Consider the following 25016-nt stretch of genomic DNA (forward strand, 5'->3'; position numbering starts at 1 on the left):
AGTTTATGCTTGTTGGGAAAACAGTTACATTGGAATAATTTTAATTTCTAGTACAGAATGATCAAGGCAATTCAATGCAAGTTTGGGAGATGTTATTATTAAGAACTCTTCTCAGTCTCCAAATAATTGTATGGAGGCACCTACGTGGCTTAAAATCTTTGTCCCTGAAGCTCTCTATACCTCATGAACTGACTCTTTTCTTTGCTACTTCTAGTTTGTTAATTATAACTTCAAACATTTCAGGTAACTCTTTGCTGCATGTGCATGTTCATCAGTGGTTAAAAAGGAGGAAAAAAAATCTTTCAGTTGATGCCATAACCAAACAGGTCACAGTACACAGCTCTTGTATTTGTTTCCTATCCATAGACTTCAGCGTGTTTTGCAAAGACAGGGAACACCACCTGTTTTTAGATAAAGCAAACAGCACTGACAAAGCACTTGTCCTAGGACAAGCTGCAGGTCTCTCAGTGGCTGAGATAAAGTCATAATCCCTCCAAGACTGCCCAAGAGTGGCACATTATCCACAGGACATTCAACAGGACTACTAGCCTGCCTCTGGCATGAAGCTGCTTTTAAGAACAGCTTCATGATTAGGTTTGTATCTTTTTTTTCTTTAAGGTGCATTATGTTACATCACTGAAGGCCTCAACCACAGCAATTACGTTCTACTGAGGATTTCCCACAAAGGTCAAAACAGCTACGGTACTCAGTGTAACACGGGCCTTGGCTAATGGCTTGCTGCATATACCACTCTCAAATAGAGGCAGTGTATTAAATTCCTTCTTCAGATAAAAGTGATTGCAACTGGAATAATCTGAAAGGGCTTTGGCCCACACTTAATCACATATAATACTTTATAATCCTATCACCATGTCTCTTAGTAATTACTTCAAATAAAAATGCCCCATTTCCCCCCAAATTATTACTGTGTCATGGGGATGACACTATACAAGAGGACACAACAAGTATGCAAAGCAAGAGTGACATGGTGACCAGAATCTTTACCTGCAGCAAATACCATAATACTTCAAGGAGCTCTTAGAGAACCACAGATTTCCAAGGACAAAGGGGACCTTCTTACAAACCATTTCTTATTTTTCTCTGAACTCTCCCCAATTTGTCAAAATCTGTTTTAAAAAACAGGCAGAAAAACTGGACATGTGGCATCATACGAACATTTTACTAGCCATTACTCCATATTAGCTTATAGGTGGATCTTTGATGACACCGGGCTACCAACCATTCATGCCAAGACTCTCTTTAAAAACATTTCCAGTGTATGATAATACCCCATTTACTATGGCTTTTGGGTAGCAACCATCTGTTATTTCCTAGAAAATGTTATGCAAAACTTAAGTAAAATTCCTTACAAAAAATCACAAAGATAAACTTGGCAAAATGTATGTCATTGAAATTATGGAAAATTACCCTGGTGAGATTACTGCATTGCTCATCAGGCTTTCTGCTACTTACCTGGAAGAATTATTTTCAGAACTGGCTTGTAGTTTTCAAGTAATCATATTTAACCTTTCCACACACTTGCAAAACAGGACTTGTTTTTAGACCTTTGGAACTTCTCCAATTTTTTAAGAACTAGAATTCAGCTATACTAAACTTTAATAGCTTAGAGTGCATGGCCAAATTTTTTTAAACACTCTTGGGTGAAAGTCATCCACTATAGCTGATTTAATAATGGTTAGCAGTTGTTTAACATGATCCCTAGTTAGCAGTGCAAAAGAATGTACAATCATGTCTACAAGTGATAAGTAAATCCTCCTACTTCTTTCTGAAGACAGAAGTATCTATCTTCATGCTTTTTTTCCTGCTCTATGATTGATAATTACAATTTTATCGTCAGGCTTCAAGCAACTGTAAAGATTTTGCTTCTTTAATATAAAAAAGTTTTCATCTTTGCCAGGGGCTTTTCACAGATACTTCAGTTTTTCTATCAGCTGCACACATTTCCTGTTGGTTGATTAGTACTTGCTGCAATCAGCTTTGCGACTATTTCATTTTATGTATTAAACTTAAATTATTGTCTTCGGCCTAATAAGGATTTTTTAAAATCAAAGAAGGAATCTACAAAATGGGGTTTTGAGGTTTAAAGTTGAATGCTCTCATTTTTCTGCTTCCATGTGTCTTCCAACTCAATTTCACTCACAGCACATTAATCTTTGTTAACCTGGCCCTTTTAAGATCATTAAAGGTATATATTACTAGTAAAGCAAATGAAACAAGACTTTTCTTACAGGTAACTGAGCCACCACCAGCTTCTGTGTTCAGCTCAGGCTGTATGTGAATGCAACACTTAGAAATAGAAAATTACTGTCATTAAATTTTAGAAGTTCCAAGCATTTCACAGAAGCAGTTGGGCAAGATCTCCCATGTCTGACTGATGGCCAATATGATAGTATCTGCACTATGCCACTGTATACGAAGAAGCCCTTAGAAATCAGACACAGTATTTATTTACCTGCAGTGAACAATCACTGGTGCATTATTCTCTTCTGCACTCTGCATGGCCTCTTCCACTTCCAGTACTAGCTGTAACAGAGGAGGGGCTTGATCTGGTGTCTTCTGGTCTGGCCAAGATGTGTACCAGTAATGTTTCAAGTTTCTGACTTCTTCTCCTTTCTGCAATCCAGTTAAGATAAACAGCACAAAGTTTTAAAATAACTTTTGGTTGCAGATTGATATCAAAACCTGGTCTTCGCTTTAAGAATGAGATGAGTAGATCAATGCCTAATGGAACAGGAGATTCAAATGGCAAGCCACACAATGCAGAAATCTGGATTTCAAATATCACATCTGCATTTCAGTAAACTGCCTTAAAAAATATAATTCCTCCCCTCTTTTCCTCCCTTCCCTCCCCCCCCCCCCCCCCAAAGTATTCTGCTCTTTAGTGCCAAGAACTGTGTGCAAAACATTCCAGGCAGTCTGTTCTCTCTTGACAGATTCATTCAGCAAAGCCAGAGTTGTGCTTCTGACATAATTGCTTTCATAAAGTATTTGACATACAAAGAGCCAGGAACCATATCTCTGTCATAGATAGGTAGATAGGTAGGAGCTTATTTTTCTATCTCTTCTGATAGACTCATATCAGTTTTCTGTCAATTCTAGTCTTCTCTTAGACATGGCAAGAAATTCAGAGACACTATGGAAGGTGGGAATTGTATCTAGCTGCAGCCCAGGGCTTTTGAGAGACACAGATTCCAGTTCTCTCTGTCTCAGCATGGCTATGAATACAGCAAATATGCTGTTACCTTTTCTGAGTGCCAAGTAGCACTCTGTGCTTCTGATTTTATGTGTTCAAAGTGACATCCTTCTGCCTGATTTCTAAAAGAGCAAAATAGTTAACAAGGAGCTCAGAGAAACGGCCTTACCCTTTCAGCCACTACGTAAGCCAGCTGGCACAGGGCTAAGCAAATGTCTTCAAAAGGTCTGGGAACAGAAGCCTTAGCTTCCACAACCTTCTCTTAAACACTTGTCTGGCTGAGTTTAAGAGGGGAGGAAAAATGGAACAAGTTTGGCTCTTTCTAGAGAATCAGACACAAAAATCTGGAAATAGTTTCTGTCATCTACACTCCTAAGTCCGTATGACAGTCATTGGATGTTAAAAGTGCTCTGTGGTTGTGCCACTTTCCATCCTTCTCTTCAGTCAACAAAGCTTTTGCATATCTTCACAGTGAACTAGACTAGGGAAGTGATCTAGAAAAATCTATTTTCTTTCTCATACTAGATTAATTTTCAGATGGATCAATCAGTTCCCCCTTTGGCTTACACACAGTCACATACGCGCTTACGCGTAAGAACACAGAAAACAGCTTAAGCATAAGAACAAGAGAGTCAGACAAGGGGAAGCTGGTCTTCATTGAACTGCAATTCCAGCTTATACTGGGTTTAAAGTGCTCACTGAAACACAGCTACAGGAACCTTAAGCTCAGTTTAAGTACAGTTTAAAAGGCTTACTATCATAGCACAGGGCTTGGCCTTAGGTTATTTACCCTAGTGAGAAGATATTCTAGTTAAGAGAGCATAACTAGTTGCCATGAATAGTACTTGAGCTCACTAGTGTCAGTAAATCAGATCAACACTGTTCTGAAACATGAACATACACAGTTGTTTTGAACGTGTGACACCGTGTGAACCACAGAGATTATGAACACTGGATTCTTAAGTTGTGAAAAATTCTAATTAAAATGTTGGCAATAATACTGAGACAAAAAGTAAAAGATAAGTCATCTGAAGAAAAACATTAATCACTACATTTGACAGAAACAGAAAACAGACAAAGTTTTAATGACGAACCCTGCATTTCTTTAGTTCTTTAGTTTTGTCTATGCTGTTAACCAATTTTACGCTTCTGCTTAGAGAAGCTTGACTTTTGTGATTCTATAGACTTTGACTTGAACAAAATATTCTCTATTGGTGCTTCCATGAGACTGAGAAGACTGTGGAACACCTAGGAGGAAGCAAGATTTAACTGATGGTTTGAAGTCCACCATCATGTATGCTGCAGCTGAGGCTGTGTCTTCATTTGGCTGTGATAGAGTTGATTTTCTTCCCAATAGCTGGTACAGAGCTGTGCTTTTGATTTAGTCTGAGAATAATGCTGATGACACACCAGTGTTTTAGTTGTTGCTAAGTAATGCTTACTCTAAATCAAAGACTTTCCAGTTTCCCATGCTCTGCCAGCCAGGAGCTGCACAAGAAGCTGGGAGGGAGCACAGCCAGGACAGCTGATCCAAACCAGCCAAAGAGATATTCCATACCATCAGAATATTGTGCTCAGTACATAAACTGGGGGGAGTTGGCAGGAAAGGGCTGGGTCGTTGCTTGGGTCGGACTGGGTATTGGTCAGGAGGTGGTGAGCAATTGTACTGTGCATTACTTATTTGGGGTTTTTGTGCATGTGTGTGTGTGTCTGTGTTATTCCTCTATTTCCTTTTATTATCATATTTTACTTTGTTTCTAGTGTTCTTATCTAAACCCATAGTTTTTTAAGCTTTTTCCCAATTCTCCTCCCCATCCCACAGAGGGTTGGAGGGGTGAGGAGTGAGCTGTGTGGTATTTAGTTGCCAGCTGGGGTTAAACCATGACAGGCTGAGATCATGAACCGATGGCTAGACACTGGCAGGTTCCTTTGAAAAAATAAAACAAGCTTTGTCCTATTGCCTCAGATTTTTCTAAATTCCTAAAGCTTGCCAAATCCTACCCCCTCTTCTGACAGAACTATGACAGTCCACCCTGTAACTTACACTGTAATACAGTAATCATATATTGCTGGTGCTGAAATCATGTATTTCTGACCACTCATGTTTAAGGGAAAACGGGAGTTAATTCATGGCTTCTCTAGTTTTCACTACCAAGTCATTTGGGGGTGGGGGAAAAGAGACATTACCCCACTAGTACTGAAAACAAAAACACTGTTTAACTGAAAAACAAACTGGGATGAGCTACAAGTCTGCAATATACTTGTAAATATTCTTTACTTCCCACTTGTTAGGGAGTGTGATTTTCTCTTTGCTGCCTTTGCCAAAAGCATGAGTGACAGACTTTCCACACTCTCAATCCAGATATGGGATTTCATATGCTGGCATTCTGCCTATTAACATATGGCTGAAGACACTTGAAACTGGTTGGATAAAAGGAGAGTTTTTTCAGCTTGGAAATAAATTGTGGTGTTATACTGAGATCGGGGATAGATAATGGTAGATGAAAGATGTATGAAGTGTACGTAAATAGACTATTCTTATTAAAGCATGTAGCTTGAGATTCTAGAAGCTAGCAATGAAAACAGCTGTAAAACAGGACTCTTACTTTAGACTAAGTAGCATTTAAGCACTTAAAAAATTAAATCTGTGTTTAAGCTCTCTGTCCACAAGATGATAGAATGGATTATGGTATGTAAAACTACATATACAAGTAGTTGGAAAGATATTAATATTTAGAAATGTAAGCATGAAGAATGCTGTAGTGAAAGTGTTTTTCAAGGTCATCAACAGCTTTAGTGTCTTGAAGTGAGATGATCCCTCAAAGCATCTTCAAAGTCAAGTCAGTCAAATCACTCAAAGAATAAATTAGCATAGGAGTTCAGTCATAGCGAACAGGAGTGGTACTACTACACCACTAACGAGTGCCAAACAGACCAGTAGTCTCACTGCTTAGAGAAACTGAAAACAGGTAAGCAAAATTAAAATGCCTTTTACTCAGTTCTCAACTGTCCCACCTCTTGTTAGTGGCACAGATCATCTTAGGTACAAACAGCTGGTGGGTATCCAGCAGTCTGACAGCAATCTAATAATGATCCTAAGAAGACAAGCACAATTTAACTATTTCCTAGGGGTCTCCCCATACTACAAAATGTGTAAAATGGCATACAAGTAAAAGTTCCCTGTTAGTAATCAGTCTGCCTAAGCCCATGGCCTAAAGAATAAACAAGCCTTTGAATTCTACAGAACATCATCACAGAGTTTAGTAGATTATTCCGTAAGTGCTGTCTGTGGTATAACTTGCAAAGGCTGGTAAGAAGCCTTTATCTGTTAGCTAACATGCCACTCTAAATGACCAGTGAATGCAGAAGATACAGGCACAGAATGAGTCACTGGTTTCTTTCACTGAGCGAACTCCATACTACTACAATTGGCCTGGTAGCTTTCAGATTGTTCATATGCAGTCTAAATCTCTGACTGCTTGTTTTACGGTAGTCTTTGTATCTGGTGAACTGGGCAAGGCTGTAATGACTTCAGTAAGGAAAAGTACTACTTGCACAGCAGTACATGTGCATAAGACTTCTGAGCAACTCTCCATGAACATCTCTATTTAAGGGTTTAGATAGCCAAACTACTGTAAGTACACTGGGATGATTTACCTTCAGGGTGATGAGCCTTAAACGGTAATCGTCTGCTTGTATGACTTTGTTAACTGTGATTTCTATTCCTTCGTAGGTGACCTGTTCCTCTGGCCAATATTCTGTACATTTCTGTGTGCAATATAAAATAAATCTAGTTAAGCAGATATCAAGGGAGGTTCATTTTTACTCCTCTGAAACTAGATATAGCACATGCATAGATGACTATGAATAAACTTTGTTTCTGTAAGTTTTTACTTTTTAAACAGAGACCACATTTCAGCTGATTTTTGCTGCATTCTTAATAGCCTGGCTGCCCGATTGAACATGCATAAATCAAGTAATAACAAACCAATGATTTAAATACACACATCCTTATTTATCTTTATGCAACTGATGTGCATTTTGAAGATTCATCGGAAAGACCAGTGGCAATGTGCTTGTGTTTTTAGATTAATCCTTTTCTTAAGACAATAATGATTAGTATAATATACGCTAGTTATCACTATTTCTGTGGTATTTATACACAGATATGAAACACAAAATACATCTCTTCTATTTTTTATAATGGGTCAATGCTCTTTGAATACAAGATGATCATTTGAATAGGCTTTTGTACAAAAGAACATGACTGCGGGTGCTTTGCGAATTAGATTGTGTACCAAAATCCACTTCAAATGGACACTAAGAATCTTTCAAAGTCAAGGAACCAAAAGGAAACAATAGCTGTGACAGCTATTAGACTACCACACTTGATTTTGCCCCAAAACAGTCAGAGATGCAGCCAGCACAAGCTGACAATCAGAGAAGCACAAACTACAGTTCATTTGCAAATGTACATTGTGGTACTGATACACTAGAGATTAGTAGGTGAGAATTTGTAAGCACTCCTATCCTGGAAGGAAGGCTGTTTTCTTGTGTGTAGTTTCTCCTTAAAATAATCAATATGCAAAGGAAGAGACAGGCGCTTCCACACAATGTACAAACTAGTTCATGGACAAGAAATGAACAAGAGAAGAACAATGAAAAAGGCAGGGTCTGACAAAAAGGCTCCCTTGTGAAAATGGAAGATGCAATCTCATTACCATAAGAGAGTAAGAATCTGCTGTTGGACAAACCCAGTTAAAGACATCGCTTGTAAGCTTCCTCTTTTACATGACTGTATACTACCTTGAAAGAAGCAAGTTAAAGCATTTTGCTCTTCCCCACCAAAAATAATTCCACTTCAGGAGAAAGACTAACAACAGAGAAGTATCTTGCAAAGCTACTGAGTCAAAATTTTTGCGTGGGAGAACCAGTGCTGTTCCATCTGCATAGTGCATCAGTTAATAACCCACTGGTAGTGTGGCCCACTGTGTCTCTCTAAAATTATTTACGCAATTTGAGTTTTTTTTTCTTCCTCTACTCTTAAACTGCAAAATCCATTGTAAAAATTGTCAAGAGTGCTAGCAGCTATCAATAGCACAGACGCTCCTCTGCTAAAGGAGAGGAGTAAGATTGCCCACTCATTTCTGTGGGCTGTCTGTCAGTTTAGATTAGATGTGAAAGAGGGCTGAGATACAGAGCTTTTAATACTCACATTAGCAAATTCATTGCACTGAGGAGGAACACAGAGCCTCTGTTAGCAGCATCATTGCTGAACAAAGGTTTTGGTTTTTAATCTATGTACTTCTGAGTCCTGTTATTCATATATGTGCTATAGAAGAAAGGAAACGAATACAGAAAACATTTACATGAAAGGACTTACCCTATATTGATGGCTGAGATTCCTGACACTGTTTAATTTTTGACACAAAAGGTATCAGAAAAGACTCAGCAGCTCTGTTATGATGCATAGGCTGATATGATGGGTGAAATTCAGATATAAAGGTTATTTTACATTGCTGTTATTCAACCTTGCTACAAAGACTACAGTGGAAGAACTTATCAGCAGATATGTTATTCAGGACCAATATTTCCTCTGCATTATCGTCTTTAAACCTCTAAGTCTTTAAACTATTCTGGTACACTGTGCCACAATATTTTAGCATCTTACTTGCCACAAACTGGCAACTCTGATCAATGAACAAGTTATTACTTCAGTGCTGCCTCTCAGATAGAGGCAGACATGAGTTTAAAATGTTAGTGCAAACAAAATATTTATATCAGCAACATGCTGTATTTTGCATCAGCAATGCCTTGACAGTATGTGTCCAATCAGGCAGCTGTAACAATGGACAATTTTTAACTTGCAAAGCACAATAATTCTGTGTCTGTCATGTTCATGTCTTTTTTCCACTAAAGCTCAAGATTAAATGTATTTACTTCATAACTGGGGAAAGCTAAAGGTTTATGCACATGCATAATTATGAGCACTAAGCTTCCAGCTAACAGTTAAGCCATTATAATTCTGTGTGTATAATGGAGGTATGCTCATATTCTTGGGCTTTTAAGTGTCCAAAGTCTATTCTCCAAAGGAAACTCTCTCACCCAAATTACTAACGGGTTCTCAGGGAAAAGCTTTGACAAATGCTGCTGCTGCAGCTTAAGAAACACTCTGTGGATCTCTCCAGTACACCTTGCTCAGTGGTAAGGGAGATGCAGAACCCAACACATGCCCAGACCACTTTCTCACATCCTACACTGCCAATAAAAGCAGATGTAAGCTCAGCTACCTGTCTGTGAGCTGAAGCCCAGGCACATGGTTCTTGCAAATCTGCTATGAGGCAAATAATTCAGCAGGTAAGTAATGAACAGCTGGAGGGCAGTGGTATTTTAAACTGCAAACAAGGATCACGTTAGGTGGATTAGCAGAAACACCATGACAGTTTACATTCAGGAAGTAGGTGGTGCATAGACATTGTCAGCATCTTAATTTCCATATTTCAAAAGCATTTTCTAGACACATTCAGGAAAAGGTCCTCCATACCCAAGTCAGCTCTAGTTGCTGATTATCGTAACAAACATCTTTCACAAGTCAGGGACAGTCTTACTGAAATGTGGATATAAACACTGAATCATAATAAATGCAAGATAAAGCTGCACCAATCTTGTTAATTAAAGATTGTCAACCTTAGTAGTTATGGGGTACTATTGTTTTTGATACCTTTAGGGAGAACTTGAAGGAGTGTCTGCAAATAGAGCTGGGTTTGGAGAGGTTTTAGGTCAGCTGGGAGAGGAAAAATGGCAAAACCAGCAGTAGGCTAAGTCAGACAACAAAACAAGACAAACTGAACTAGAAGAGAAGCCCATGTCTTCTCTGGTCCTGAAGAATTTAATCTAGCTCTGATTGCTCAGGCCACTGAACTAACTTGTGTTCGCTGTCTTGCATCTATGCCAAAAATATCTGCTAGAGCACAGATAAAAATACAGACTATATGTAATACCATTACCTCATTCATCTCTTCTATATTGGTAATCATGACAATGATGGGAGAACGTTCCTGCCACACCATTCTCCAGAAATCACTGACAGTATTAACTATCGGTCCCTGAGTAGCAATATATACCTTTTCCTCTCCTCCATAGCCCTGCCAACAAAACAACACAAAATCAATTTTAACAGGCAAGTACACCGCAACCACGAAGGTTCAGTCTTTAAACAGAGAGCTACCACTGGGTGAAATGGACTTCATGGCATCAGTTCTTCCCCTCTCTCTCTCCTGCACATGTGTACATGGAGCAAAGGCACAAGATGGACTCACATAACTCCAGCAATGAGTGTCCAACAGCCCACATGATGCTGGCTAGGTCAAGAGCCTTATTCAGACTTGGCCTTGGTCAGGCCAGCTGACGAGCAATTTGAATCAAGAAGTGCAAAAGTGTGGTTTTGTCTGGTCTGAACCTGTACAGTTGCACTTTGAGATTTGGTTTTCAGTTAATGTAAGCAGGAGAGAAGAGCAATCTCTCTCCTGCAATAGGATGACTTTAAAAGCCAGTGGTTGTTGCAATTGTGTTAACATAAACAGTGGCTGATAAAGGCTAGGCAGACATAATAGACTACTGAGCTCTTACCCTGATGTAGTTAGCATTGATGTAAGAGCTGAGGGGGTCATCCTGATCAGCTGAGGTAAGGCACACTCTGCTGTGAGGATCTGAAAGGGGTAAAGAGATAAGTAATAGTTCATTAGTTGCTCAGAGGAGAGAAAGAGATGCACAAGATTATTTTGTACAGCAAGACATTTACATGTATTCATGGCCATCACAACAGATGCAAGTGGCCTTGGAGAGTTCCCATGTTAAACGTTACCATAAAAAAGGGAAAGGACAGTTGGGGTAATTTGGCTGCTTCTGATATCCACTCTCTGAAGCCTGCTTAATTGCTCCTGTTGCAAAGTCAGTGTGCCAGAGTGAATCTAGAAAAGCAATTTTCTGCTCCAGAAAATTATTTCTCATTTTGTTAGGTCAACGGATTCATTCTGACTTGTAAGACATTAGAATATAGTTTGTGAAATGCCAACAAGCAGCTTTTTTCCCAAACCATAAATATGCATTTCTTGCACACAGGCAGGCCAAATGACAGTAACTCTTTCCCTGTTTCATCTTTCAGTGAACTAAACTCCGAGATGTGCTATTAATAAATGCTAATGGTTAAAGAGAAATTAAAGAACATTAACAGTCTCTTGTACTTTTTGTAAGTCTCTTCAGTACTTGAGTTTCCTGCATTGGGGCTGTTTATGAAGCATTATTCTTGTTTGAATAACACAACAAATGAAAACATTATTCCACCTGTGAAGTTCAGTCCAATTCCTACTGAAGTCAATGGGAGCTGTTCCACTGATTTTAATCGAGCTGACACAGGCCCACATTCATCCACTTCCACCACTACTACAGTTTGTTATCATTGACAAGAAATATTCTCCTGACAGAGGCCTCAGCAAACAGCAACAGTATACATCATCAGGAGATTATTAAAAACAAACCACAGATGACTTCTTCGTAAAAAATATCCAGCATGCTTATAAACCAGAACAAAACAAAACATATGCAAAAAATTGCACTTTACCCAGTGTAATCACACTGATGTCTAAGCACACAGTAACTTCTACAGTACTACAAAACCAGACTCAGCATGAAACGCTGTCCTAAGAGCAGCTTCATGTTATCTATTATGTGATAATATAATCACAATCTGCAAAGTAAAGAAATTAACAAAGATACTGTTTTATAGTACAGGAGTACTGAAACGAGCAAGTTCCTCTCTAATACAGTTTCCTCCCGCTCAACTTTGCTCACACCACTAGTGCTGGGGAGACGGTGAGACAAGAGATAAAAATCTTCTTTTTAATCAGTGATTCTGATAGCCTGCAACATGTCACACCATTAAAAAGATGAATGATATTGGTTGCCAGATGTTTATTCAAATGTCACTGGACAGAGTAGTTAGACCCCTTGCATGAAGTTCCTTTGCCTGGCTTTTATGCAGTCATCCATCCATGGAGTCTGCTGCAGTTTGAGTAAAAATTCCATTATTTTGCCCTACTAGTAATTGAAATAATCCTACTTTGTCCATCTCTTCATGGGTCTTTAGGGAGACATAAAGCAGAAAAAACTCTATCAATGGGTGCCACTGACTTTTAAGCACAGGCTTCTTTTAGTATTCTTCAACTGCATTAGAATTTCAGTTACCTTTCACTGTGGACTGTTCTATTGCTGTATCGACAAATATTAAAACATTATTCAGAATACACTTTTATTTTAAATTATAATACTTGGCTTGTGACTTTTCTGTTAAGGTAGTATACACATTTGCTGTGGTAGTACATTAGTGAACAGTTTCAATCTTATTTCATGTAAGACAGGCCTATTAACACACTGTCGATACAAGAACATACACTGTTTGGCAGAAAGTGTAGCTGAAGCTGAGTTGCTCTTAGAAATATATGAACAGGAATAACTCCTCCCTTAAAAAAATTCGTAAGACTTTTAATGAAAGAGCTTGCAGTATGAATTTCAAATTTTCAGTAAAGAGGCATTTAAGCAAAACAAGATCCTACTCTTACTGAAAACACTTATCCTAGAACAAAACCAGTGCACAGGCCAGGTCCAAGATGACAACACACCTTTAAAAAAACAGTAACAGTCTGTATCATTAAGAAACCAAATGACATGTCAGCTATTTTTTCTACAGCCTCTTTGATGGCCATTTTGTGTTTATACTATGTCTGACATTTTAGAGGAACTCAGTAGACTTAACTGAAATGTTTTGTATAACTTAAAATGGTACAGAAGCAACAGAGCTATGTAGAAATCTAAAAAGCTTGTCTAGACATTACTCTTCAGAACAGGATTCTATGAGATTGATATACAACATTACAGTAAGTTCTTGCCACCTCTAGAATTCTGTAACAAGAACTTTCTTTTCTATATATTAAAACAGTGCCTCCTCCAAATATCTTAGAGAAAAGTTATTTTCCAGAAAATGCCATAGGACTCATCCTCAGAAGAGAACTACCTACAAACAAATTTGCAGTTATGAAATATCCAAATCAACTTCTTTAGCTTGGCATTTTCACAGAAACACCCTTCTCCCATAAAAAAGCCATCTTCTAAGCCATTTTACTACTAACAGCAAAATTGTAGTAAATTCTTCTTCTCCAAAAGAAATACAAATGCGATGAACTACAGACTATTATCATGTCTCTTACTACAATCAACTCTAGGGTTGCAAGTAACTGATTATCATATTATCATGACTGCTCACCTTTTAATGATGACTGCCTAGTTTGCTTCTGGTGATACAGCTGGTAAGGGAATTTTAGTTACTTTTAAATTCCAATTTTGGGTTTGATTCTAGTTTGATAATCAAGCTTTTGCTGTTCCCTATGATAATGAGTCGTCTGAGTCTGCTGTACTGCAGCTTGTTCAGCAGTTCCTGTCATTACTGCTTTCTAAAGCTGGAACCTGTAGGAATGCTAGGTAGACAGATACTCAAGGTAGCACAGGCTACCTTTGGTCAGCTCAGAAGCAGAAGTCAGTGGATCAAAGCCTGAAAAGCACTGGACTCTCCTTCATCTTAGCCTCCAAATCAAATGAGCTTGGAATAGGCTTATTAACCCTTGGAGGCATGTTAGGGTAGAAATTAGTTTGCTGGAGAGGTCAATGTGACAAACCAATGGCTGCTAGCAGATACCCATATGACTAAGATGAAGTTTGCAGCAAATAATTAATCCACTAAGTGATGATTCTTAAAAATACATGGTAGTGGTCCATATGGTGTGGACCAGTTCATATCTGTTTGCAACTCTGGAATTGGGTGTTCAAAACAGTAGAAATTCTCATTTTCAGTTTAAACATCCAATATGAGATACATAAAATGGATCCAGTTCTAAAAGGACACATCAGATATCAAATTCAGAATATACAGATCGCTTTAAAACCTCGCAGTTTGGGCATCTGAAATCACTAGACACTTTCACAACCTTCTATTACAGCAAAACCAGTGAATTAACACTTGAATGATTCACCTCAGTCATTAGCACAGCAATTGTGAAATGCAGTTGAATGTTTTTGCACTTCTGGTCTAAAGTGGAGTACGAAGTCATCAGAAGAGTTGTGCACATTGGATCACTGTCTGCAACTGCCACAGTTGTAAGTCTAGATTAATAAACCTCTTCTGGAGCCATTTCCAGCCTAGGTTTATTGACTGAAATTATAGTTATAGCTGAAGACATTTTTTACTTCTCTGCAGTTATCTTTGCTAACTTGACACTGAAACTTACGGGCTTTGCAAATTTAGAGCTAAAAGCATGACATCTGATTAAAGTTACTTTGAAAAGTGATATAGTATGACAGAGGGGAAATTATGACACTTGTAAAAATCTGTACCAAAATGAGTCTCTAAACTCTTACTCTTGTCTACAAATAAAAATAGTGTAGGAGAAAAGAAAAAGATTTTGATTTTCTGTATCATCTTAATGCCATCAGACCATCGTTTCCCAATATTCTCAGACTGCATTTGAGGCATGATTCCAAGAATAACATCAGTCAGGAAAATAACATCACTAGAATTTAGTCCTTCTAAAGGAGTTTAATCAAAGAACCCCCTAATTAACATCTAAATAAACACACTGAGTTCTTGGGTAGAATTTTTAAGCAGCATCAAATGATGCAATTCTAATGACTTAAAACTTAAGTGCTGCTGCTGTTCGGTGAATATTAGGCTCTTTATGCTCTGCACCTCTTTTGAAATTTGATTTATGCTTTGAAGCCATGTTGGTGCTTCATAAATACGGCTTTTGGACAATACATTGTAGTAACAGCATATGTCATGCATTCTGGAAAGGGAAGTACAAGGCCCTTCACCATGTGGAATAAACCAGCCTACCTCAGTGACTTAAAAAGCAGAAACTTACTTGGAAGAATTGTTTTGTAGCGATTCTTACGCACTAAGCCTGGAATATCATATTCCTTTGGATCAACAAAGTTCATAGGAATTTCCTGTTTAAAAAAGAAAGAAACAAAACCACAAAACAAAGTAGGTAGTATTATTAGATTCACAAGAGGAATAAAAAAACCCCAAGCCCGTTATGTCCTGCCTGTGAGGGAGGCAAAGTGATGAAGTCAACTGACATGGTACAATACTTATAGCAATTTACCACCAAAATACCATTGATGTTTCCTTGTACTGTCACTGGCTTTCTTTTCTGAAATCCTTAAAATGAACACGCTCAGAGTGACTAATTCATTGAGTAATACATGTGACGGCGTTATGTTAGCTCCTAATATTATTAGGACTGTATTGCAAGTGTAGGCACAGAACTAAGCAAAAGGTGGTACGCAAGACACTCTGCTCCAAAAGTGATGGACCTCAGACACCATCCTTTCTGACTCACACTCCTCCTTCCTCTCTGAGGGTGGAAGGAAGTAATTTTCTAGTGACTTTCATCAGCAACAAATTATGACACACATTATGACAGGTTGGTGTACTGGCCTGACTCTGTGGAGCAGAGGGAACATCACTCTTTTTGTTCAGCACACTTTAAAGCTCCATGGGCAAGGACATCAAACAGGTGCTCAGCGATTACCTGCTTTCTACACTGTTGACGCAAAGAATGCACAAAGATGGATAGGATTCTTATTCTCCATTACTCATCTCCTGAAAGAAAGTGGCCAATGCCACTTCCAGGGAGGAACAAAGAGGAACATCCCACCAACTGGAGTCAACAGGCATGCGATGAGACAGGACGTGTTATCCAGGCTCAGCAGAGAAAAGGCTCATGGGAGCTTGACAGCATCCCATCTGGTGCATACTGGATTTGAGTGGCCAGTACCAGAAATACTGCTAACAGGAGTCAGGGTTTAGTAAAAGAAGCCTCACTCTGGGAAGAAATTAACATGAGCAGAGCTATGAACTATATTAAATTCTGGAACTTCGGAAGACTGACTGTCTGCATTCTGCCTCTTACATAGCACTAAATGGGCTTAACCAGAGGTGATGAATGGTAAAATAATTTTGTTCAAGAAGTTTTCTATCAGTTTGGAGAACTGCATGGGAATGAAACCTTAAAGTTTTCCTCAATTGTTACTTGTTATTTAGCCACCCAAAACTCTTTCTAAGCCAAGTTCCATGGTCTGTTTTTGGGACTTAGTCATTCACTTCTCAAGCAAATTCTTGGTGAAATCAACAGAAGGTCTGCCTGAGCAAAAACTCTAAATTTTGAAAGAATTTCAGGGCTTAGCCATGCAAGCGATGTTCCCTCTGACTTTTCTTGCAAAATGAAACAGAGCTGCTTGCTTCACCATGGATCAGGACTTTGAAAACCAACTAGGTTTGACAAAAGGAAAATACATGATGCAGAGCTAGCTGGTGATAACTGTTGTGTAAAAAAAATAACTAGTTTGCAATTTTTAATTACAGAAATGACATTTTGATTACAGAGCATTTTTATCTATGCTTTTTCAGTTTTCATTAAAGAATGAAAATGCCTTGGGATAGTTTGGTTGTTGAATGATTTTCTAAATGCCAGGAAAACTAATTCAAAAATCTTTTACAGAAATGAAGCATATTTTTTTTCCTACTTCTGACATTATTTTTTTTGCTTGAAAGAAAGCTATACTGCACCTCAGAGACTAATGAAACTGTATGTCAACTTGTTCAGCAGACAGCTCAGACACTCACCAAGTAAATGTTTCCTCCCTACAACAGCAATATATGCTTTACTTCAAAAGAATCAGGGTTTGCCTACACAAAAGCTGCCTTCTTTTCCAACTTATACAGCACTAAGTGAATTAAGGACCAAAGATATCTGGAAATCTGTTTTAAAACGGAAGTCCAGACTATTTCATTTCTGCCTGTGCTTGCAAAGTAGAAAAAACAACCAACAGCCCTGAAATTGCACAAGAGGGGATGACAGCAAGCAAACTCCTACCCTCTCAGGCCCATACAGGTCATAAAGAGGACAGGCTGAAAGGGCTGTTGTGATGCAAAACATCATCTTCCTCCTGTTCTGCTGAGATTGCATGCTTAAGAGAGTATTTGACTTGGCAGCATTAACTTTTTCAACTGCCCTGAAATACTCTAGCATGCAAAGACTGTACCCTGGTTACTTCCCATCTTGTGCACGAATTTACAGTTCTGCCTAGCAGACATCATATTTAGACCCACTGCAGCATTTTGCATGTCGGATTTTCTTTGTAGTTTGTTTGGGGTTTTTTGTTGTTTGGTTTTTTTGCTAGATATAACAAATATGACAATGCCTATCAGGGACACTCAGGCACTTAGAGAAGAGACTCAGATAATGCAAATATTTGAAAAGTCAGTGTACTCACTACACTGAATTGTATCTGGCCTTTAGCCTAAGCTACTTAGAAATACAATTTCCAACTGCTTGCTTCGTCTGTACATGTTTATTTTTTTCCAAAACTAGTTGAAGCATTCTCCCAAAGCAACAGTTGATACAGTACGCCAAGGAAACATACTTCAGAACCCTAAAAGCAACTGAGAGAACAGCTTACAACTAGCAAATACTTTCTGTCCAGAAGAAAACTCAGTAAGACATACCTGCTACAGCTCCTGCTGAATGACATAGCCATCCTCTGCTTTGGTCAATTGGAGAACATTCAAGCTTAGAAAGTAGGTCCATGCCAAGCATTCAACAGCATGCACTTGAACCAATTTTACTCCTAGGGCAACTCCAGACACAGAGTTGTTATGCCTACAGAAAACTTAGTTTTTCTTCTTTAGTCTAGTGAAAAAGTTTGGTTTTGTTTTTGTTAAAAAGTAGCATGCTGACAGAAAAAAGAGATTTGTGGAAACAGAGGTTTTTTTTGGTTACTAGAACCAATCCTCTAGTTTTCAAGAGACAATATCACTGAAAGCTTTCAGACATTGCAATTTCAGGAGATGACAAATTTGCTTAGATGCTTCGCTGACCGAAGTGAAGTTTGCATGTACTAATTATAGATTTGCAGAAAATAATAGCAACTTTCATAGAAGAGAAACAATAACCAATTTTTCTGATGCTCCTAGAAGAGAGAGGTCAGATACTCACAAAGAACTCTGCCTGGAGTATGAAAGGATCCAGTGCTTTCTTGTGCAGTTCCTCTTCAGTAAGGATGTTTGATGCCGTCTGAAGGTATTCCTGGGCTGACTGTTCCCGTGGTGACATGACATAGCCAAAACCTTGCTCAGAACAGCCTGGGGTACACATATCCAGTGTGAGTGAAACATTTGAGCCTCTCCTGCAAAACATAGTGATTGAAGTTTGCTTACAATGGAACAGCCTGACCCATCATGGGCAGCAATGGACACAGTTCCAATGACGGAAAAACACCAGCTTTAGAAAAGCACCCAGCTCATTCTGCTGTGTACAACTGGGTCATTAACTATGAAAAAATGGGTGATGCTTCTTGAATAGAGACAACCAGAAGCTGATTTTGTATACTGGAATATGAAGGCCAACACTTTCAAAGTACTGTCTGTACTGAGGTAACTATGTACTTTGTCACCTAAATAGAAGCGATTTGCTTGTCAAAGGTGCTGAGCAGACAACTGCAGGAAAGTTTTCATACTTGTGTCAATCACACCATACTTTTGGATGCCTTAAGATGGACTTACATTTTAGACACCATAAATAAAAATCTTGGTCTTAGTTTTTGTCAGGCCAGATCCCACTGAGTAACTATTTTTTAGTAGCACAAACATCAGTGGGGTAAGATCTTGGGATAAACACTACCTGTTCAACATTAATAAAGACATGAGAAGCCAATCACTACAGCAAATATTTTTTCTGCCTGAAAAACTTTCTTTCCACAACAGTACACCATGGGAAGGATAAAATGAAGGTCCCAATATTTTAACAGTTACATTATAAACAGTGATGATATAGAACATAGAATTTTAGTGGATTTACTGTAAGTCAGCCACACGTCAAAACAAAAAATTCAAAATGCCTGCATTGTTTACTGAATGCAGTTTTAAAGCATTTCTGAGCTTTCGTCAATCTTGTATCACAGACAAAGGTAAGAGTCAAATGCCAAATATCTTAAAGATAACAATAAAAGCATGCAACATGATGATTACTAGGTGTAATATTCTATGCATCCACACAGTAAATCTATTTTTGATGACTCTGAACTGGCAAAGTCTAGTTGGGAGGTGTTTGCAGGAGCTGTTGAAAAACCAATTAAACACGCAGGCATGACCAGCTCACAGAAAAGACAGTAGAAGTTGTCACCGGGATCACAGTCCTTTTCTGGAAGTTTTTCAGAAGCTTTTCCAAAATAATGTGCAGCCAGCTTTCTGCTATTATTCAGAGTCATGGGGAAGTGACTTTGCATGAAATGTTATCACTAGTGGTAGACACTGAATCTTTAGTGATACCTTTCAAGAGACTTTGACCCTGTGTGCTGTTGAATAGCTCCTGCATTCCTCCCCAGAAAAAGCTGCCTTTGGTAACAAATGTTTTTGGTTCTTTTAAGGTAGAAGAGGCTACATATTTAACAGTATTAATAGTTCTTCACATGAGGAAATGAAATTGTTTCTTCTTAAGAATTGCTGTTTGAATTCTTCTAATAGCGTAGATGGTTAAAGAGTGACGGGGAAGCAAGATGGAGAGGAAGAATGGATGCAAAAAAGGGATAGGCAGATAATTCAATACAAAACTAAACAAAGGAAGAATGACCAATATGTGGTATAAATGAAATCTGTCAGAGCACAGCCCAAACCTGAAATGATGTCTGGCTTCTCAAGCATATGTGTATGTTGAAAACAAATTTATTTTACATCCTAAGTGTACACATTCTACTGAGTGTGAAAACATCAAGCAATTGCTTTCTCTTTCTTTATTTTCCCCATCTCTACTTCTTGAACAGTTTTTTTTAATTGTATTTCATCAGAACCCAACAATATACTGGGCTGCACTAAAAGGAGTGAGACCAGCAGGTTGAAGGAGGTGATCCTGCTCCTCTGCTCTTGTAAGACCCCCCTTGGGAGTAGTGTGTACAGTCCTGGGGTCATCAACATAAGAAGGACATGGAGGTGTTGGAGCAACTTCAAAAGAGGGCCACAAGCATGATCAGGGGGCTGGAGCACCTCTTATATGAAGACAGGCTGAGAAAGTTGGGGCTGTTCAACCTGGAGAGAAGGTGGCTCCATGGAGACCTCATAGCAGCCTTACAGTGTCTGAAGGGGGTCTATGTTGGAGAGGGACTCTTCATCAGGGACTGCAGCAATAGGACAAGGGGTAAAGCGTTTAAACTTAAACAGAGGAAGTTTAGGTTAGATATAAGGAAGAAGTTGTTTACTGTGAGGGTGGTGAGGCACTGGAACGGGTTGCCTAAAGAGGTGGTAAATGCTCCATCCCTGACAGTGTTCAAGGTCAGGGTGGACAGAGCCTTGGGCGACACGGTCTAGCGTGAGGCATCCCTGTCCATGGCAGGGGGTTGGAACTAGATGATCTTAAGGTCCTTTCCAACACAAACCATTCTATGATTCTATGATTACTTGAACCAACTGATACTCCCCAACTGATTCTCTCCAACTTTCTTGAAATAGTGATTATCTTTCCCATAGGCTAGCAGTAACCTGAAAAGAAATGTCAGCACCTTTAAAATGAGAGAGATGGAATGAAATCAGGGATAGTGAAAAGCACAAACGACTGATGCATTTCAAGCCCAATTTACTCATAATAAGAAAAAATGGCTACTCACTGACAGCAGGAGGTTCAGGGACAAGCCCCAGAGGTTACTACCCCTGTGCAAAACAGAAGCCTCTTCTGATACATTCCCTTCTTATTGTGTCATGTGGAGCTTTGGAAAATCAGCACCATACTTCGAAAAATCTAAGTTCTGCACTTTAAGTTTTAGATATGAGAATTAACTACGGTTAGCACTCCAATTTAGCTTGAAAATCTAGAAATAGAGAAAGGTGATACTTTGCTGTGCTGGGCCCTTCAGTAACCTCGTTCTTATTCATAAGATCATCACCTTTGCAGAATTTCTTCACAGGATTTCTATGATCAAGATCTTTGTTCTATTTCACCAAGACAACTGAAAGAACACAAACCAGAAAAGTATCTTCCTTTTATCATCTTATAACTGCCTTTTTCCATCTATGAATCTCTCAGAGAAGCTCCTTTGCTCTGATGGTTCAAGCAGTGAACATCAGCTCACCCCAAAGTTTATTTGTTATGTGTTAATTTCAAAGGAATTAATTTACTTTTGGACTAACCCATTTATATAAGAATTACTGAAGATTACCACTTGTCCTATAGTTTGCTTTTGGAGAAAGGACTGATCCTTCCACATGAGTGCCAGAAAATAAAAAAACCAAACAAGATCCACCTCTTTCAGAAGTAAAAGTTTTCAGTGCCCTATAGTAGATTTCATGCTGTGCAGTTGCCATCTTTAGGAATGGCAAAAGACTGATCAAACACAACTGAATTTTCAAAGGACAGGTATTTAGAAACTGAAATTTTGGCTAATATGTTTGTATTTATGACTGGACTGAAAACAAGACAGGAAACAAAGGTAAAAACATTTGTGAAGGCAATAAAGCTTCCTACTAGGCACAGAACTCCTATATCTACAAAATCTGGGACCAGACTTTCCCCTATTAGTCACATCTACCCTACCTTTCTTGCAAGCCCACAGATTTAACTGTTAGAGTAGCTGGATCTGTCTCCACTTTAATGTCCATCACGCAGTCAAAGACTGGAGTCTCTGGTACAGGATCCAAATCTAGGAAGTCGTCCTCATTTTTATCCTCTGTCCACTCTGAGTACGTGAATGAAGGCTGCCGGCTCACAGACTGGCGTCTGTCCTCTTGTAGTGGAAAAGCAGGGTCTGGATGGGCTCTCACTAGATGCCAAAACTGGAGAAAAAACATTTGAAAAAGCTTTTGGCTTGTTGCCACCCTTCCACAAAGCCTAGAGGATGGGTCTTTAGGGCAGCATCCCAGCTCACTGTTACATATTAGAACTGGAGAGTACTGAAGAGGACAGGAATGTTCCATGCTAAATAGCTTTGTGGTGCATGTTACAAGGATTCACATCTACCCATTCAAACGTGCTTTCAGCCACAGAGGTTTCCACAGAGCTGTCCAGGCTTAACTTGTGGATACAGTGGAAGCAGAACGTGCTTGTGACCATCACATGCAAGCCAACGTGATATTCCTGTCCTTTTGTTCAGTTTCTTACCTTTCCTAGGCTTGTTTACAAAATAACATTCTACTATACTATTTTACAAATCACAGAACCTCTTCTGACTTAGTCATTTTTCCATCTAAAATTTAGATATAGCTGGGTTAAATAAACACAGTTTTCCTGAACTGCAAGTCTTCGATAATCTGGCACTGTACCCTGAATTAATGTATAAACTAATCATTTTTTTTTTAAGAGGCCTTGATTTTGATATATATTTCTGAGACTCAGAACGCCCATATCAGTTTTTGGCCAGTGACAAAGACCATTTTGTAACATAATTATGATTTAAACATGGTATAGACATTAAATAAAAAATCCTGTGAAGTCCTAGGACATAAATGTAATATTAAAATTTATAAGTTGAAATGTCATGAATCTAAAAGTTACTGCATCACATTGGTTTGCATGGATGCTGGGGCAGACAACTGACTTGGAGACTATATCAGTAAACTGTTTAATCCTCCACACAGGCCTCAGTTAAAAATTTCAAGCCTACCTTTGAATTGCAGGATCTGGAACTTTAGGCCAACTTCATTGCTCTAGCACTGAATTAAGAGCAGTACTGAACAGGCTAAATGGTATATGAACTATATTGTATTGTCATGCATCCTTTTGAGACTAGGAACAGGTCTTTTTTTTGCCCCAGAGCAAAGCATCTTCTGTCCTTTTCTTATCTGGCTTGAAATAGGCAGTTGAATTTGGAAAACATGCCATTTAAAAAAAGGCCAAATTTCTCTTCCTAGGCTACTAAAGCACATTAGCTTGCACAGGATTTTAAACAACTTTTCTTGTGCCTGTGCATCTTTATGTACTCTCATTTCTCTGGATCTAGAGAATGAAAGGAAGTGAGGTAGGTTTTAATCTCTGTCCACAGTCAGCTTTAGCTGATTTTACTCTCACAAAGCAGCAGTACTCATTTGACAGTTACTTCAGACAAAATTTTTTTTTTGTTTTTTTTTTTTTTTTTTGTTTCAGTTAATCAGAGTACACAGTAATTACAAAAGCAGACAGGAACATGATTATTAGACTTTTATTTTACACAAATTTGGGATCAAGTCTGAACTGAGTCTTGTGTTACATGCCTAGCCTGTTGGATGACAAGCTAGAAGCTTGAAGATCTGATTCTGTTTTCATTCCCCAAGAAAGATTCTAGAGCTTGACAGTCCCACAGTATCAGCCCTGGTTCTCTCAAATACTGCAAGGCTGTAATAGCTGAACAGTTCACAGTGTAACATAGCCACTCAACTACTTTGTACTGCTGGAGAGTCCTGTTGTTACTGAAATCAACACTTGTGTTGAGGGTCAAATATAAGGTCTAGGTACCAATTATGTATCACAGATTCTAGAGCTGGTGATTAAACATACTGTAAATCCAAAGGAACAAAAAGTTCACCCTAAAAACAAAGCAGTTTTTCTTTAGGTTGTAAGAAGTGTGTGGTAAATAAGAAGCTGACCAAGACATTGGAAGAAATTAAGTTATACTTAAACATAGAGGGGTTAAACTAAATAATGGAAAAATAGTCAGCTCTGAAAATCTAATTCAGGAAGACTGGACAGCTCAATGCTGGTTTTCTGCAGCTGCCTGGGTCTTAACGCACCATTACATGAGACATAAAACAGACGACAACACAAAAAGCCTCAAGCACTCTATCATTTATTTTCACTGCTAACCTAGTCTCCCAATGCATTCTGGAACCTGGGTATTCTCAGCCAAATGCTTCCAGTATTAGCTGAGGTCTGCTCTCCTGAAAAATTGGCTCTACATGTATTAGAGTTGCAAACTCCCTGATACAAGAATGAGCTGGACTTCAGCAAGTGCACAGATGAGGCACGGCTCTGTTCTCTTGGTATTACTTCTAAGAATCCACTTGACCACCATTCCTCAGCCTTCTTATGTGGACTAACAGTTACTGCTCTACACTGAAGCAACAAAGCACCTGTATAAACAGGCACATTTTTCTTCCCCAGGGAACTACTAAAGCATTACTTTTAGTACCACAGTTGCTGAATAAAAAACAATGCATAAGCTGCTTATCAACTGGTATACCTTCTAGTATATAAAGGCATCCTCAACGTAAAATACCCCTTTATGGTCTCTTCTAGGCAGCACATTGTTTAAAGCCCATGAGAGGAAGAGGGAAAATAAAGAAATCTGTTTTCATGGCCTACATCTACAAGGGCATTACACTCAAGTACACTGGTGCTCTGGAACAGCTCTTTCTGCCACGTAAATCAATGGATGCTCCGCAGCAATTCATAAGGCAGCAATATTAGATGGTCTTGTTATTGGACCATATCCTTTCTACTTATCCTGTCTGCGGATGGAATGCATAAAACCCATCAGTGTAATCCCCAATTCATCAAGAAATTAAGTAAGGATAAGTGTAGCTCTGATACCTCTACATAAAAGCAAGCAGATAATTATACAGAAATAGCCCCAAAAAATGTTCTCTTACAATGAACTTGGGCATAACCTCAACAACTTCGGGTAAATTAGACATCTTATCAAAACTCACTGAGAAAGGCCATAAACATAGTTTGCA

The 25016-nt window shown here is 38.7% G+C and overlaps 1 protein-coding gene across 1 annotated transcript in view; it reads right to left on the minus strand.

Moving 5' to 3' along the window:
• PTPN5 (protein tyrosine phosphatase non-receptor type 5) overlaps nt 1-25016 on the minus strand; it is a gene marked incomplete at both ends in the record, with an annotated part of 33077 nt that overhangs the window by 4875 nt on the left and 3186 nt on the right. The window contains 7 exons of the mRNA XM_080619133.1: nt 2474-2634; nt 6872-6982; nt 10222-10359; nt 10844-10923; nt 15184-15268; nt 18322-18511; nt 21904-22142. Coding sequence (XP_080475259.1) covers nt 2474-2634; nt 6872-6982; nt 10222-10359; nt 10844-10923; nt 15184-15268; nt 18322-18511; nt 21904-22142 — 1004 coding nt within the window. The remainder of the gene's footprint in view (nt 1-2473; nt 2635-6871; nt 6983-10221; nt 10360-10843; nt 10924-15183; nt 15269-18321; nt 18512-21903; nt 22143-25016) is intronic.

Source organism: Psittacula echo (genome assembly GCF_963264785.1).
Source record: "Psittacula echo genome assembly, chromosome: 5".
NCBI lineage: Eukaryota > Metazoa > Chordata > Aves > Psittaciformes > Psittacidae > Psittacula > Psittacula echo.